The following is a 16,418-nucleotide window of genomic DNA, read 5'->3' on the forward strand; positions in this document are numbered from 1 at the left end:
CCTCACTGTTGGTACCACAGGTGTGTGGCTGAAGGAGTCCCAGGGCTGGTACCACAGGTGGGTAGCTTGCAGAGCCTCACTGTTGGTACCACAGGTGTGTGGCTGAAGGAGTCCCACGGCTGGTACCACAGGCAGGTGGCTAAAGCAACCTCAGAGGTGGTACCGCCTATGCCAGAGAATAAGCGACCTAGGGCATCATGTGACTGACCAAAGACCGCTGGGTTAAAGGTAAGTATATAGATAATATTTCAAAAACAATTCAGGAGGGTATGCGTGTGTGTAGTCGTTTTTCCCAAAGGGACATTCAATCAAAAAAATGATTGCTGAATATTTTTAGCAGTGCTTTACAAGATTACCTGACACAGAAGGGGCTGATTTACTAAAGACTAATAGACTATGCACTTTGCAAAGTGCAATTGCACTCTGCAAGTGCAGTTGCTTCAGAGCTTAGTAAATAAGGTAAAGCTTCACTTTGCAAAGAGTACCCAATCACATAAGAGCATTTTTGCTTGCACGTGATTGGATGATGGAAGCCAGCAGAGCTTCTGTTCATTTATTAAGCTCCGGAGCAGAGGCACTTCCAGGGTGAAACTACACTTTGCACAGTGCACAGTCTATTTGCCTTTAATAAATCAACCCCATACTGTCTAAACAGCAAATCTGAAGTTTGTAAGCAGATTATAATAAGTATAATCAAATAACCACATTGCTTGCTTCCTTTTTTGAATGCACACAAATCCAATTTTGTTCCCATTGTTCTTCTCTAGGTTTTTTTTTTTTTATTTTTTTTTTTTCAGTCCCAAAAATACTGCCTTTGCATTCCTTTACTTCTGAAGTCATTCACTGGAGAAAGTTATACAGTTTTACTTTTTTTACACTTACTAAGTAGTATAGTTGGACAACGGCGCCACCTGCTGCTTATCCTTTGCACTGCACTCTGCTTGTCTATCTGGAATGCTCTTACCTATTCATAAAGATTCACAGTACAGCAATACACAGTACTATAAACTGCAAATATGAAGTCTGCAACCAGATTATAAAAAGTATAATCAAATAACCATATTGCTTGCTTCCTTTTCTAGAGAAACCCGAATGCATACAAATCCAGTTTTGTTCCCATTGTTTTTCTTCTCTGTTTTCTTTTTTTTAACAGTCCCAAAAATATTGCCTAATGCATTCCCTGACTGCTGAAGACATTCACTTGGAGAAAGTTACCTACTTGCTTCATACTAAGTAGTATAGTTGGACAACAGTGCCACCTGCTGTTTATCTTTTGCACTGCACTCTGCTTCTTATTTCTTATTTTTTTCAAATATAATTTTTATTGACACCCAATAGCGGGCGAAGTCAGGTCACTATAAGGAAGATTTATTATTTTTTTTTATAACATATATATTGCAAATGAAATATATTGCACTTTTCTTGTCTATCTTGACTGCTCATATACTGTACATTCATATATACAGTACAATACGTAATCACATAGTTACATAGTAGGTGAGCTTGAAAAAAGACACAAGTCCATCAAGTCCAACCTATGTGTGTGTGATTATATGTCAGTATTACATTGTATATCCCTGTATGTTGCGGACGTTCAGGTGCTTATCTAATAGTTTCTTGAAACTATCAATGCCCCTCGCTGAGACCACCGCCTGTGGAAGGGAATTCCACATCCTTGCCGCTCTTACAGTAAAGAACCCTCTACGTAGTTTAAGGTTAAACCTCTTTTCTTCTAATTTTAATGAGTGGCCACGTGTCTTATTAAACTCCCTTCCGCGAAAAAAGTTTTCTCCCTATTGCGGGGTTACCAGTACGGTATTTGTATATTGAAATCATATCCCCTCTCGAGCGTCTCTTCTCCAGAGAGAATAAGTTCAGGGCTCGCAACCTTTCCTCATAACTAATATCCTCCAGACCCTTTATTAGCTTTGTTGCCCTTCTTTGTAGTCGCTCCATTTCCAGTACAACCTTCCTGAGGACTGGTGCCCAGAACTGGACTGCGTACTCCAGGTGCGGCCGGACCAGAGTCTTGTAGAGCAGGAGAATTATTGTTTTATCTCTGGAGTTAATCCCTTTTTAATGCCAATATTCTGTTTGCTTTGTTAGCAGCAGCTTGGCATTGCATGAGTCTTGTAGAGCGGGAGAATTATTGTTTATATATATATATATATATATATATATATATATATATATATATATATATATATATATATATATATATATATATATAGTAGACTCTATAACTTTCACACAGGCTAAATAATACACATTGATTTGGGTTACGTTTTGGCCTAAACTTATAAAAAAAATATATATATATATATAAAAGATTATTTATTTTGCCTAATTTTATAACATATACTATGAAAAAAAAATGTATTTGTATTTTTTTGTTTATATATCATCTTTTTTTTTTTTAAACCCAGTAGTGATTAAATATGACCAAAGGAAAACTCTATCTGTTAAAAAAAAATATATAAAAAAAAAATAAGGATAAAACGTTCATTTGGGTACAATGATGCATGACTGAGTAATTGTCATTCAAAGTGTGAGAGCGATGAAAGCTGAAAATTGGCCTGGGCAGGAAGGGGGGGGGGGGGAAGTGTCCGGTACTGAAGTGGTTAAAAACAAAAAGAACAAAAGGAGACATAGTGCAGGACTTTTTCTCATACAGTTTATTTGCAGGTTACAGATATTAAGCGTCAATTGAAAACTGTTAATGGGAATTATTTCAATATAAAAAAGTAAAAGGGTCTGCATTGCTTGTGGCAACAGCTCTCATGTTTCCTGGAGGAGGACAGAAAAGAAGAGCCCCCCCCCCCCCCAGTTGATCGGTATGGCAGACGGCAGCGTTTACCCCTTTGCATTAGTCGTCAGAGCAGGAATCAACATTTTACCCCCCCCCCCCCCCTCCTTAGCATCAGCAGACAAGACAGCTCCGGTCTGGTTCACTCCTGCGAATAGTGACTGGCTTCGGACAGTTTCTTGCCATCGGTGGTCTCGATGGTCTTAACGAGAACGATTTTCTTTGGGTTGGTCGATGGTTTGCGGGGCGGAGGAGAGGATTTCATGTCAAAGTTCAGGAGATTGGCTGCAGACACAAGTTTGGGCAATGATCGGTGAGACACAATCGAGAACAGGAAAGATAAAATCATACAAAACGGGTCGATTGTACAATCAGGTTCGATCACCCCAAAGACCAGTGTGATGTATTTTAAAGCTCCGTTCCCACTTTGTGAAAGTTTTCAGAGACAAAAGAAAGTATGAAAAGAATCAACAAGATCACAATATACAACACTGTGACAATGTAACCGTTCTCATATCCAGGACTTTTCCTGCTATCTCTGCTCTCGGCCATTTGCCTTCTTCCATCTGCCAAAAAAACACATTGAGGGCGATTTTACTAAAGCTGGAGAACACAGAATCTGGAGCAGCGGTGCATACTAACCAATCAGCTTCCATCTTCAGCTTGTTCAGTTAAGGTTTGAAAATGAAAGCTGGAAGCTGATTGGTTATAATGCATGGCCACGTCAGATTCTGGCTGCTCCAGTCTTAGTCATTTCCCCTCATTGCCTTTTTATTTATTTTTATTTATTTTTTGGTTAATAGCAGAATGGTTATTACATTATTACTTTTCTCCTGTGGATAACATGTAACCCTGCTTCTGTGCTCCCAACCCCTTTAAATGACCCCCACCCCATTGCTTTCTGGTTATATTTTTAAAAAATTTTGTTTTATAATTACATCTTCTGAATTCTTAAGGCTGGTCCGCTTTCTGGGCAGACCTTTCTGATGCTGGGAAAAAATGTGTCACCAGAGAAAAAAAAAAAATATATATATATATATGTGTGTGTGTATATATGTATATGTGTGTGTGTGTGCGTGTATATACAGTGCCTTGCGAAAGTATTCGGCCCCCTTGAACTTTTCAACCTTTTGCCACATTTCAGGCTTCAAACATAAAGATATAAAATGTTTATTTTTTGTGAAGAATCACCAACAAGTGGGACACAATTGTGAAGTGGAACGAAATCTATTGGATTTTTGAAACTTTTTTAACTATTAAAAAAATGAAAAGTGGGGCGTGCAAAATTATTCGGCCCCCTTGTGTTAATACTTTGTAGAGCCACCTTTTGCTGCAATTACAGCTGCAAGTCGCTTGGGGTATGTCTCTATCAGTTTTGTACATCGAGAGACTGAAATTCTTGCCCATTCTTCCTTGCAAAACAGCTCGAGCTCAGTGAGGTTGGATGGAGAGCGTTTGTGAACAGCAGTTTTCAGCTCTTTCCACAGATTCTCGATTGGATTCAGGTCTGGACTTTGACTTGGCCATTCGAACACCTGGATACGTTTATTTGTGAACCATTCCTTTGTAGATTTTGCTGTATGTTTGGGATCATTGTCTTGTTGGAAGATAAATCTCCGTCCCAGTTTCAGGTCTTTTGCAGACTCCAAGAGGTTTTCATCCAGAATGGTCCTGTATTTGGCTGCATCCATCTTCCCCTCAATTTTAACCATCTTCCCTGTCCCTGCTGAAGAAAATCAGGCCCAAACCATGATGCTGCCACCACCATGTGTGACAGTGGGGATGGTGTGTTGAGGGTGATGAGCTGTGTTGCTTTTACGCCAAACATATCGTTTTGCATTGTGGGCAAAAAGTTGGATTTTGGTTTCATCTGACCAGAGCACCTTCTTCCACATGTTTGGTGTGTCTCCCAGGTGGCTTGTGGCAAACTTTAGACAAGACTTTTTATGGATATCTTTGAGAAATGGCTTTCTTCTTGCCACTCTTCCATAAAGATTTGTGCAGTGTACGACTGATTGTTGTCCTATGGACAGACTCTCCCACCTCAGCTGTAGTTCTCTGCAGTTCATCCAGAGTGATCATGGGCCTCTTGGCTGCATCTCTGATCAGTCTTCTCCTTGTCTGAGCTGAAAGTTTAGAGGGACGGCCAGGTCTTGGTAGATTTGCAGTGGTCTGATACTCCTTCCATTTCAAAATGATCGCTTGCACAGTGCTCCTTGGGATGTTTAAAGCTTGGGAAATCTTTTTTATCCAAATCCGGCTTTAAACTTCTCCACAACAGTATTACGGACCTGCCTGGTGTGTTCCTTGGTCTTCATGATGCTCTCTGCGCTTTCAACAGAACCCTGAGACTATCACAGAGCAGGTGCATTTATACAGAGACTTGATTACACACAGGTGGATTCTATTTATCACCATCAGTCATTTAGGACAACATTGGATCATTCAGAGATCCTCGCTGAACTTCTGGAGTGAGTTTGCTGCACTGAAAGTAAAGGGGCCGAATAATTTTGCACGCCCCACTTTTCAGTTTTTTATTTGCTAAAAAAGTTTAAATGATCCAATAGATTTCATTCCACTTCACAATTGTGTCCCACTTGTTGGTGATTCTTCACAAAAAATTTAAATTTTATATCTTTATGTTTGAAGCCTGAAATGTGGCAAAAGGTTGAAAAGTTCAAGGGGGCCGAATACTTTCGCAAGGCACTGTATATATATATGTGACTGTGTCTTTAAATTGAATGTTAAGTCTGCTGCAGTTATGGATCTCCCATCAATAATGTGGGGTAAGAATTGTTACAATAAAAAGTGTAACTGCGCTGATCTCACCAATATTGAATATATCTTACCACAAAACACGTGAACAAATATTATATGTGATACATCAAAAATTATTAAATAATCAATACACGTAAACTAATTTTCCTTAGTCCAACATAGTGATAACTGAAAAATATTCATAATTCTGTATTCAATGAATAAACAGTCCCATTGGTCCTCTATACCAATTGATCATCCGAATCCCACGTGTAGAAATTCAGATCCATGACTGGAAATAATTTTTTTACCAATTCGTGCAATACCACCACTGTCTAGAATGGACACTCACAGAAACAAGTAAAAAAATCTTAAGCTTCCTGAAGACGCATGATTGGATGCGAAACGCGTAGAGGCTTCTGGGGACACACCAACGTCACTTCCTGCCCCAGGATGCACCAGATCGAGGCTTTAACCGCACCCCGATCTCGGGGACATGGAAACGGTGCTAGCTAGCCCTGAAACTGCTGGAAAGACTTAGTGCCGGTCCAAAGGCACTTTATTTGTGATTGTACATCTATATACCTATTTTATTGTCTTAAATAAATTTGAAACGTGTTGCGCAATGACGGTTGTCTGCTTCCCATGAGCTGTCAAGATTATTGTGGAGATATAAGGAATAATCTTTGGCAACCAATTTGGGAATCTTCAGACATAGAGTGGAGTGGTTAACCCAGTATAAACCAAAGGTGCATTTTTTTACTTGTTTCTGGTGAGTGTCCATTCTAGACGGTGGTGGTATTGCACAAATTGGTGAAAAGTTATTTTCAGTCACGGATGTGAATTTCTGCACTTGGGATTCAGCTGATCATTTGGTACAGAGGATCAATGGGATTGTTTATTCATTGAATACACGTTTATTAATATTTTTCAGTTATCACTATGCTGGACTAAGGAAAATTAGTTTACATGTATTCATTATTTAATAATTTTTGATGTATCACATATAACATTTGTTCACGTGTGTTGTGGTAAGATATATTTAATATTTAATATTTTCCTTAGTCCAACATAGTGATAACTGAAAAATATTAATAATTGTGTATTCAATGGATAAACAGTTCCATTGATCCTCTATACCAATTGATCATCCAAATCCCACGTGCATAAATTCACATCCGTGACTGCAAATAACTTTTTTACCAATTCGTGCAATACCACCACCGTCTAGAATGGACACTCACCAGAAACAAGTAAAAAAAATCTTAAGAAGCTTCCTGAAGACGCATGATTGGATGCGAAATGCGTAGAGGCTTCTGGGTACACACCGACGTCACTTCCTGCCCCAGGATGCACCAGATCGAGGCTTTAACCGCACGCCGATCTCGGGGACATGGAAATGGCGCTAGCTAGCCCTGAAACGAAGTGCTGGAAAGACTTAGTGCCGGTCCAAAGGCACTTTATTTATTTGAGAGTGTACATCTATATACCTATTTTATTGTCTTAAATAAATTTGAAACCTGTTGCGCAATGACGGTTGTCTGCTTCCCATGAGATATCAAGATTAATGTGGAGATATAAGGAATAATCGTTGACAACCAATTTGGGAATCTTCAGACATAGAGTGGAGTGGTTAACCCAGTATAAACCAAAGGCACATTTTTTTACTTGTTTCTGGTGAGTGTCCATTCTAGACGGTGGTGGTATTGCACAAATTGGTGAAAAGTTATTTTCAGTCACGGATGTGAATTTCTACACTTGGGATTCAGATGATCAATTGGTACAGAGGATCAATGGGACTGTTTATTCATTGAATACACAATTATTAATATTTTTCAGTTATCACTATGTTGCACTAAGGAAAATTAGTTTACATGTATCAATTATTTGATAATTTTTGATGTATCACATACAATATTTGTTCACGTGTTTTGTGATAAGATATATTTCATATTGGTGAAATCAGCGCAGTCCTTACTGATGACATCCACAGGCACCGTGGTGGTGACACTCCCTTAAAGGGACAGGGCCCTGACGCCTTAAACCTACAGTACTGTGTTCAGTTTTGCTGGGCGTCATTCAGCTTGGAAGACTGAGGACATCTTGTGGTGGAGAAGAGAAACTGGAGGGGGGCAGCTCTGGATCGAATGTTTATTATTGCGGCCTGAGCTGCTGTTTTAATAATAGATATAGGACATGTTAAAGTAATACAGATTTAGTCCAGAGTTTGCCTTGAAGCCCCTACAGCCCACAACACATTATCTTGAAGAGTAAAACTGATATAAAAGAATAAATACGAGAATGAGGCATGTAGTGTAATTAGCATATTTGATAACAAGGGCTTTTCTATATGACAAAATTATTTTCAGTAATAATGAAATCATGATAATAAAGCTAAAAAAAAAAAATGCAGACAATGGAAAGTCAAGTGTTCTCTTACTTTGGGGGTCAAGGGTAAAGTTCCATCCCATATTGTTGGTAGGGGAAGAAGTGCCCCCTTACACTGGTGGTCAGAGGAGAAGTGGCCTCATACGTTAGTGGTGTCATGGTTTAGGCTGCAGGTTCCTGCTTGTGAAATGTTTGCCTCCTTGTTGCAGTGGACCTGTGCTTCCACTCACCATGTACTGCTGGCTTCTGTGTTCACCTATGGGAGTGGCCTGCTCTACTGTGGCGTTACATCCCTTTCCCTTCTATCACTTCCTGATCCGCCTCCCTGACTGCTTCTCTATGTATAGACATGCTCTGTGCAGCTCGCGTTGCCTGAGCAACTTCCTAGTTTCTCTGTGCTCCTGGTTTACCACGTATTACTTGTATTCGGTTTCTGACTTCCCATGTACTGACGCCGGCTTTCGCTACCATTTTTGCCTGCCTGACACATACCCTGATCTTGGCTCATTTCCCATATCCTTTTTTGTCTTCTGCCATCTGGACTCCAAGTGACCTCGAGATTCCTAGTGCCCCTGGCTCTTCTGTCTCCTGCCATCTGTATTCTGTACCTGCAAGCGGCCCCTGCATATTCAGCTGGACATACCTGGGAACCACAACCTGGTTCCAGTCTGCTGCAAGTCCATTCTCAACATCAGGGGCCCTGGTGAAGAAGCAGGCTGGGGCTTAGACTCTGTGCCCCGGGGAACCCTGAGTTGGCCTTCTACAAGGGTTCACTATCATAGCAGCCTGATAATAAAAGGCCAGCTCGGGGCTCCTTGGGGTGCAGAGTCTAAGTCCCAGCCTGCTTCTTCACTGGGGGCCCCTCAAGGTGGGGATGGACTTGCAGCAGACTGGAACCAGGTCGTGGCCCCCAGGTATGCCCAGCTGAAGATGTGGAGACCACTTGAGGGTGCAGAGTACAGATGGCAGGAGGCAGAATAGCCAGGGACCCTAGGAATGTTGAGGTCACTTGGAGTCTCTCAGAAAACTGGGTACCCTAGGAATCTTGGGGTCACTTGGAATCTCTCAGAAAGTCAGAGACTCTAGGAACCTTGGGGGTCACTAGCAATCTGAATCTCTTGGAAAGACAGGGACACTAGGAATCTTGGCTTCACTTGGAAGTTTTCAGACAACCAGAGACAGTAGGAATTTAGGGGTCACTTTGAATCTCTCAGAAAGCCAGGGACACTAGGAATCTCCTGGTCACTTGAAAACCCTCAGAATGCCAGGGACACTATGAATCTTAAAATCACTTGGAGTCTCTCAGAAAGCCGGGGACACTAGAAATCTTGGGGTCACTCAGAATCTTCTCGGAAAGCCAGGAACACTAGGACATTTTAGGTCAATTGGAGTCTCTCAAAAAGCAAGGGACTGTATGACCCTTGCAGTCACTCTGAATCTCTTGGAAAGCCAGGGATACTAGGAATCTCTGGGTCACTTGGAATCTCTCAGAAAGCCAGGGACTCTGGGAACCTTGGGGGTCACTCTGAATCTTCTTGGAAAGCCAGGGACACTAGAAAACTTGAGGTAATTTGGAGTCTCTAAGAAAGCCAGGGACCTTAGGAATCCTGGGGTCACTCAGAATATCCCAGAAAGCCAGATAAACCAGGAATCTTGAGGTCGCTTGAAATCTCTCAGAAATCCAGGGATTCTAGGAACCTTGAGGTCACTCAGGAATTGGAATCATTTGAAAAACCAGGGACACTAGGAATGTTAGAATCACTCAGAATCTCCCAAAAAGGTGGTGACACTAGAAACCTTGGGGTCACTTGGAATATCCTTAAAAGCTAAGGACACCTGGAATCGCTCAGAGTCTTCTTGGAAAGCCAGGGACCCTAGGAACCTTAAGGTACCTTGGAATCTCTAGGAAAGCCACGGACACTAGGAATCTTAAGGTCACTTGGCATCTCTAGGAAAGCCAGGGACACTAGGAACCTTAAGGTCCCTTGGCATCTCTAGGAAAGCCATGGACACTAGGAACCTTAAGGTCCCTTGGAATCTCTAGGAAAGCCATGGACACTAGGAACCTTAAGGTCCCTTGGAATCTCTAGGAAAGCCATGGACACTAGGAACCTTAAGGTCCCTTGGAATCTCTAGGAAAGCCACGGACACTAGGAATCTTAAGGTCACTTGGCATCTCTAGGAAAGCCAGGGACACTAGGAACCTTAAGGTCCCTTTGCATCTCTAGGAAAGCCATGGACACTAGGAACCTTAAGGTCCCTTGGAATCTCTAGGAAAGCCATGGACACTAGGAACCTTAAGGTCCCTTGGAATCTCTAGGAAAGCCATGGACACTAGGAACCTTAAGGTCCCTTGGAATCTCTAGGAAAGCCACGGACACTAGGAATCTTAAGGTCACTTGGCATCTCTAGGAAAGCCAGGGACACTAGGAACCTTAAGGTCCCTTGGAATCTCTAGGAAAGCCATGGACACTAGGAACCTTAAGGTCCCTTGGAATCTCTAGGAAAGCCACGGACACTAGGAACCTTAAGGTCCCTTGGCATCTCTAGGAAAGCCATGGACACTAGGAACCTTAAGGTCCCTTGGAATCTCTAGGAAAGCCATGGACACTAGGAACCTTAAGGTCCCTTGGAATCTCTAGGAAAGCCATGGACACTAGGAACCTTAAGGTCCCTTGGAATCTCTAGGAAAGCCACGGACACTAGGAATCTTAAGGTCACTTGGCATCTCTAGGAAAGCCAGGGACACTAGGAACCTTAAGGTCCCTTGGAATCTCTAGGAAAGCCATGGACACTAGGAACCTTAAGGTCCCTTGGAATCTCTAAGAAAGCCATGGACACAAGGAATCTTAAGGTCACTTGGCATCTCTAGGAAAGCCAGGGACACTAGGAACCTTAAGGTCCCTTGGCATCTCTAGGAAAGCCATGGACACTAGGAACCTTAAGGTCCCTTGGAATCTCTAAGAAAGCCATGGACACTAGGAATCTTAAGGTCACTTGGCATCTCTAGGAAAGCCAGGGACACTAGGAACCTTAAGGTCCCTTGGCATCTCTAGGAAAGCCATGGACACTAGGAACCTTAAGGTCCCTTGGAATCTCTAGGAAAGCCATGGACACTAGGAACCTTAAGGTCCCTTGGAATCTCTAGGAAAGCCATGGACACTAGGAACCTTAAGGTCCCTTGGAATCTCTAGGAAAGCCATGGACACTAGGAACCTTAAGGTCCCTTGGAATCTCTAGGAAAGCCACGGACACTAGGAATCTTAAGGTCACTTGACATCTCTAGGAAAGCCAGGAACTCTAGGAATCTTTGGGTCACTTGGAATCTCTCAGAAAGCCAGGCACAATAAGAATCTTAGGGTCACATTTAGAATCTTCTTGGAATGCCAGGGACTCTAGAAATCTTGGAATCAAGCAGAATCTTCTTGAAAAAGCCAGGGACCCACAGAATCATTGGAGGACCTGGCTCTAGGAATACTCGCTGTTTCTCAGGCAATGCCTGAGTGAATGAGCCCAGCCTAAATAGAAATGGAGATGGCCTGCCTGGGTGGGTCATGTAGCTAAACAAATCAGCAGCAGATGATCACTAATCTTCATCACAAGTCCTGTGGGATAACCGGTAACAGCAAAGCCCTGCAAGTTGAAGTTAAGGACCTACATGTACCAGCATGCCTGCTGGTCTTTGGGAATAGAAGTGACAGATCAGCTTCTGCATGAGAAATGGGAATGCCCTGAAGGTGGTCCGGATAACTCAAGAATCCAAGCTCTGGGTGGGAAACGAGAAAAAAAACTGGCAGAAGGACCTTGCTGCTAGACTCCACCTATAACTGAGAGGTAACTAAAGGGTGGAGCAGCCTTTTAATACATATGTAAGTAAATAATGCACATGTTTAATGTTCTTCGGTTATTTGTTTAGGGACTGAATTCAGATTTTATGTGTCCTGCACCTTTCTGTATATTGGTTTTAGGTGAGCATGACCTCTATAAATCTTTATAAATCCCTTTAATAAACCTCACCCATAACCAACTGAAAGACAAATACAACAGCTTACGCCCAGAAATAAAAAGCCCTAATAAACAGAACTTTATGTGAACAGGGCCTGGAAACCCGATTACAGTAATAAATACTGACATATTTGGCATCACTTTTGGGATCACAAGATGATTGTTAAAAAATAATAGTCTGTAGAAATGTGTGTGCTCCACTGTGAGGACTTTATTGTCTACATCCAGATCTGTGGCTGTATGGGAGGGAAGAGCAACTGATCAGAAAGACTTCTAATTGACCTGTAATGGGGAAAGGTGAAATCTCTTAGGAGCGGAGAGTTCTGACCCACTAAGTGTGAAATCTCTCAGGGGGCGGAGTTCTGACCCACCAAGTATGAAATCTCTCAGGGGCGGAGTTCTGACCCACCAAGTATGAAATTCCTCAGGGGGCGGAGTTCTGACCCACCAAGTGTGAAATCTCTCAGGGGGCGGAGTTCTGACCCACCAAGTATGAAATCTCCCAGGGGCGGAGTTCTGACCCACCAAGTATGAAATTCCTCAAGGGGCGGAGTTCTGACCCACCTAGTATGAAATTCCTCAGGGGGCGGAGTTCTGACCCACCAAGGATGAAATTCCTCAGGGGGCGGAGTTCTGACCCACCAAGAATGAAATTCCTCAGGGGCGGAGTTCTGACACCTCAAGGATGAAATTCCTCAGGGGGCGGAGTTCTGACCCACCAACTATGAAATTCCTCAGGGGCGGAGTTCTGACCCACCAAGTGCTACAAATTCAGGCTAAAAAAAAGGGGGTAACTCTCTTCAGGGAAAGGTGGTTTTATAGAGTGGAGGGCAGTGATAGAAACAAAGACCTGGCTACATGGAAGGAAAGAATGGATTGTACTGGAAAAGACCATAAAAAAAGTGTATGTATGTGTATATATATATATATATATATATATATATATACACACACACACACAGTATCTCACAAAAGTAAGTACACCCCTTACATTTTTGTAAATATTTTATTCTATCTTTCCATGTGATAACACTGAAGAAATGACACTTTGCTACAATGTAAAGTCGTGAGTGTACAGCTTGTATAATGCCCCATACACACGGTCGGACTTTCGGAAAATGCACGATCGGATCTTGTTGTTGGAAAATCCGATCATTTGTGGGCTCCATCTGACTTTTTCCATCGGAATTTCCGACACACAAAGTTTGAGAGCTGGATCTAAAATTTTCCGACAACAAAATCCGATCATTTAAATTCTGATCGTGTGTAGACAATTCCGATGGACAAAGTGCCACGCATGCTCAGAATAAATTACGAGACAAAAGCTATTGGCTACTGGCCTCTTTATAGTCCTATGGTACATGATTGACGTCACTTCGTTCTGAAGGATTGGATTTTCCGACAACTTTGTCTGACTGTGTGTATGCAAGACAAGTTTGGGCCAAAATCCGTCGGAAAAAATCAGACAGCTTTTGTCGCCGGAATGTCCGACCGTGTGTACAGGGCATAACAGTGTAAATTTGCCGTCCCCTCAAAATAACTCAACACACAGCCATTAATGTCTAAACCGCTGGCTACAAAAGTGAGTACACCCCTAAGTGAAAATGTCCAAACTGGGCCCAAAGTGTCAATATTTTGTGTGGCCACCATTATTTTCTAGCACTGCCTTAACCCTCTTGGGCATGGAGTTCACCAGAGCTTCCACTCCTCCATGACGACATCACGGAGCTGGTGGATGTTGGAGATCTTGCGCTCCTCCACCTTCCATTTGAGGATGCCCCACGGATGCTCAATAGGGTTTAGGTCTAGAGACATGCTTGGCCAGTCCATCACCTTTACCCTCTGCTCAACAAGGCAGTGGTCATCTTGGAGGTGTGTTTGGGGTCGTTATCATGTTGGAATACTGCCCTGTGGCCCAGTCTCTGAAGGGTGGGGATCATGCTCAGCTTCAGTATGTCACAGTACATGTTGGCATTCATGGTTCCCTCAATGAACTGTAGCTCCCCAGTGCCGGCAACATTCATGCAGCCCCAGATCATGACACTCCCACCACCATGCTTGACTGTAGGCAAGACATACTTGTCTTTGTCCTCACCTGGTTGCCGCCACACACGCTTGTCACCATCTGAACTAAATAAGTTTATCTTGGTCTCATCAGACCACAGGACATGGTTGCAGTAATCCATGTCCTTAGTCTGCTTGTCTTCAGCAAACTGTTTGTGGACTTTCTTGTGCGTCATCTTTAGAAGAGGCTATCTTCTGGGACAACAGCCATGCAGACCAATTTGATGCAGTGTGCGTCGTATGGTCTGAGCACTGACAGGCTGACCCCAAACCCCTTCAACCTCTGTAGCAATGCTGGCAGCACTCATATGCCTATTTCCCAAAAACAACCTCTGGATATGACGCTGAGCACGTGCACCCAACTTTTTTGGTCAATCATGGTGAGGCCTGTTCTGAATGGAACCTGTCCTGTTAAACTGCTGTATGGTCTTGGCCACCGTGCTGCAGCTCAGTTTCAGGTTCTTGGTAATCTTCTTATAGCCTAGGCCATCTTTATGTAGAGCAACAATTCTTTTTTTAGATCCTCAGAGAGTTATTTGCCATGAGGTGCCATGTTGATCTTCCAGTGACCAGCATCAGAGAGTGAGAGCGATAACACCAAATCTAACACACCTGCTCCCCATTCACACCTGAGACCTTTTAACACTAACAAGTCACATGACACTGAAGAGGGAAAATGGCTAATTGGGCCCAATTTGGACATTTTCACTTAGGGGTGTACTCACTTTTTTTGCCAGTGGTTTAGACATTAATGGCTGTGTGTTGAGTTATTTTGAGGGGACGGCAAATTTACACTGTTATACAAGCTGTACACTCACTACTTTACATTGTAGACAAGTGTCATTTCTTCAGTGTTGTCACATGAAAAGATAGAAGAAAATATTTACAAAAATGGGAGGGGTGTACTCACTTTTGTGAGATACTGTATATTATTATTATTATTATACAGGATTTATATTACACTTACGATACAAATCAATACAGGAGGGATCATATGACCATATATATATCTATATATATATATAGATAGATAGATAGATATATAAATATATATATATATATATATATATATATATATATAGATAGATATATATATAAAACTTTATATTACTTTATTTTTTATTATATTACTTATAATACTTTATATTTAATATTCATAGGTTCTGTACTCACCCAACTTGTCTATGGTGCTATTTTGGGTATTTTGGGTATTTTGGGTATTTTGGGTATGTGAAGGGTGGTTGTTCAGTCTGCAGGGAACAAATGCATGCTGGTTAAACAAGTAGACATGTATACTCTGCCTCCCACCTGCACATGGCGAGAAAGGTCATCTTTAAAACCTAGGAACCCCTCCATACGTTTGCTTCATTGATGGGGCTAAACAGATAGCAGGAGACATTTAGTCCTGTGTCCGAACAACACAGTGCCCCCCTTAGGTTGGTGGATTTACTGCAGCTCACACTGGCCCAAAAGCATGCTGCACAGAAGGACCCTTGTTCTTTAAGCGGAAGCAGCGGCCTCTCTCTCTCTCTGCAGAGGTCCAACACTCACCCCCCTGCTGAGTCAAAGCTAAAGCTCTCCAATCAGCAGGCAGTATGAGCTTTACTGACTGGGCTAAACAGGGATATACAGGGACGGATTGACCATTCGGGCACTTGGGCACTGCCCGAGGGCCCCATGCCACTAAGGCGCCCCATCAGGGTTGCCAGCCTCAATAAAACCAGGGACAGTATGTAAAAGCTGTGTTTGTTTAAAAATTACAAGATTATAGCTGCCCGCCTCTCCAGTACCTTTTCAGTGTGTGCATGTGTATTCTGTGTGTGTATTCTGTGTGTGTATACTGTGTGTGTATATTGTGTGTCTGTGTGTTTATACTGTATGTGTGTGTATACTGTGTGGCCCCATAATCTCTTGCCTGGCGTCCCCATAATCTCCTATTGCCTGGGGGCCCCATAATCTTCTTCTATTGCCCGGGGGCCCCATAATCTCCTATTGCCTGGGGGCCCCATAATCTTCTTCTATTGCCCGGGGGCCCCATAATCTCCTATTGCCCGGGGTCCCCATAATCTCCTATTGCCTGGGGGCCCCAAAATCTTCTATTGTCCTGGGTCCCCATAATCTCCTATTGCCCGGGGGCCCCATAAACTCCTATTGCCCGGGGGCCCCATGAGTTGTTAGTCCGCCTCTGGGGATATAGGACCTCTGCAGAGAGACCATTGCTTTTATGCAGAGAGCAAGGATCCTTTCTGCAGCATGCTGGCAGGGGACAGACTTTTTTTTTTTTATCCAGGCCGTGGCTGCTTTCTAAAGAACGCAAACTGTATGGCTTTTTTTTTTATGCCCCTGGAATGTATTTAACTGATTTAATTTATTTATATACACCAAAAAATGTGTATTG

At 42.6% G+C, this 16,418-nt stretch overlaps 1 protein-coding gene across 1 annotated transcript in view; it reads right to left on the minus strand.

The window, feature by feature from the left end:
* Nucleotides 1–2,660: 2,660 nt before the first annotated feature.
* Nucleotides 2,661–16,418, minus strand: part of LOC143925065 (keratin, type II cytoskeletal 8-like) — a 48,976-nt gene continuing 35,218 nt past the window's right edge. Inside the window, 2 exon segments of the mRNA XM_077449642.1 lie at nucleotides 2,661–3,091; nucleotides 15,194–15,270. Coding sequence (XP_077305768.1) covers nucleotides 2,949–3,091; nucleotides 15,194–15,270 — 220 coding nt within the window. The 3' untranslated portion in view covers nucleotides 2,661–2,948.

The sequence above is a fragment of the Lithobates pipiens genome, unplaced genomic scaffold, assembly GCF_037356315.1.
Source record: "Lithobates pipiens isolate NorthernLeopardFrog02 unplaced genomic scaffold, aLitPip1_a1.2 Scaffold_22, whole genome shotgun sequence".
In the NCBI taxonomy this organism is placed as follows: Eukaryota; Metazoa; Chordata; class Amphibia; order Anura; family Ranidae; genus Lithobates; species Lithobates pipiens.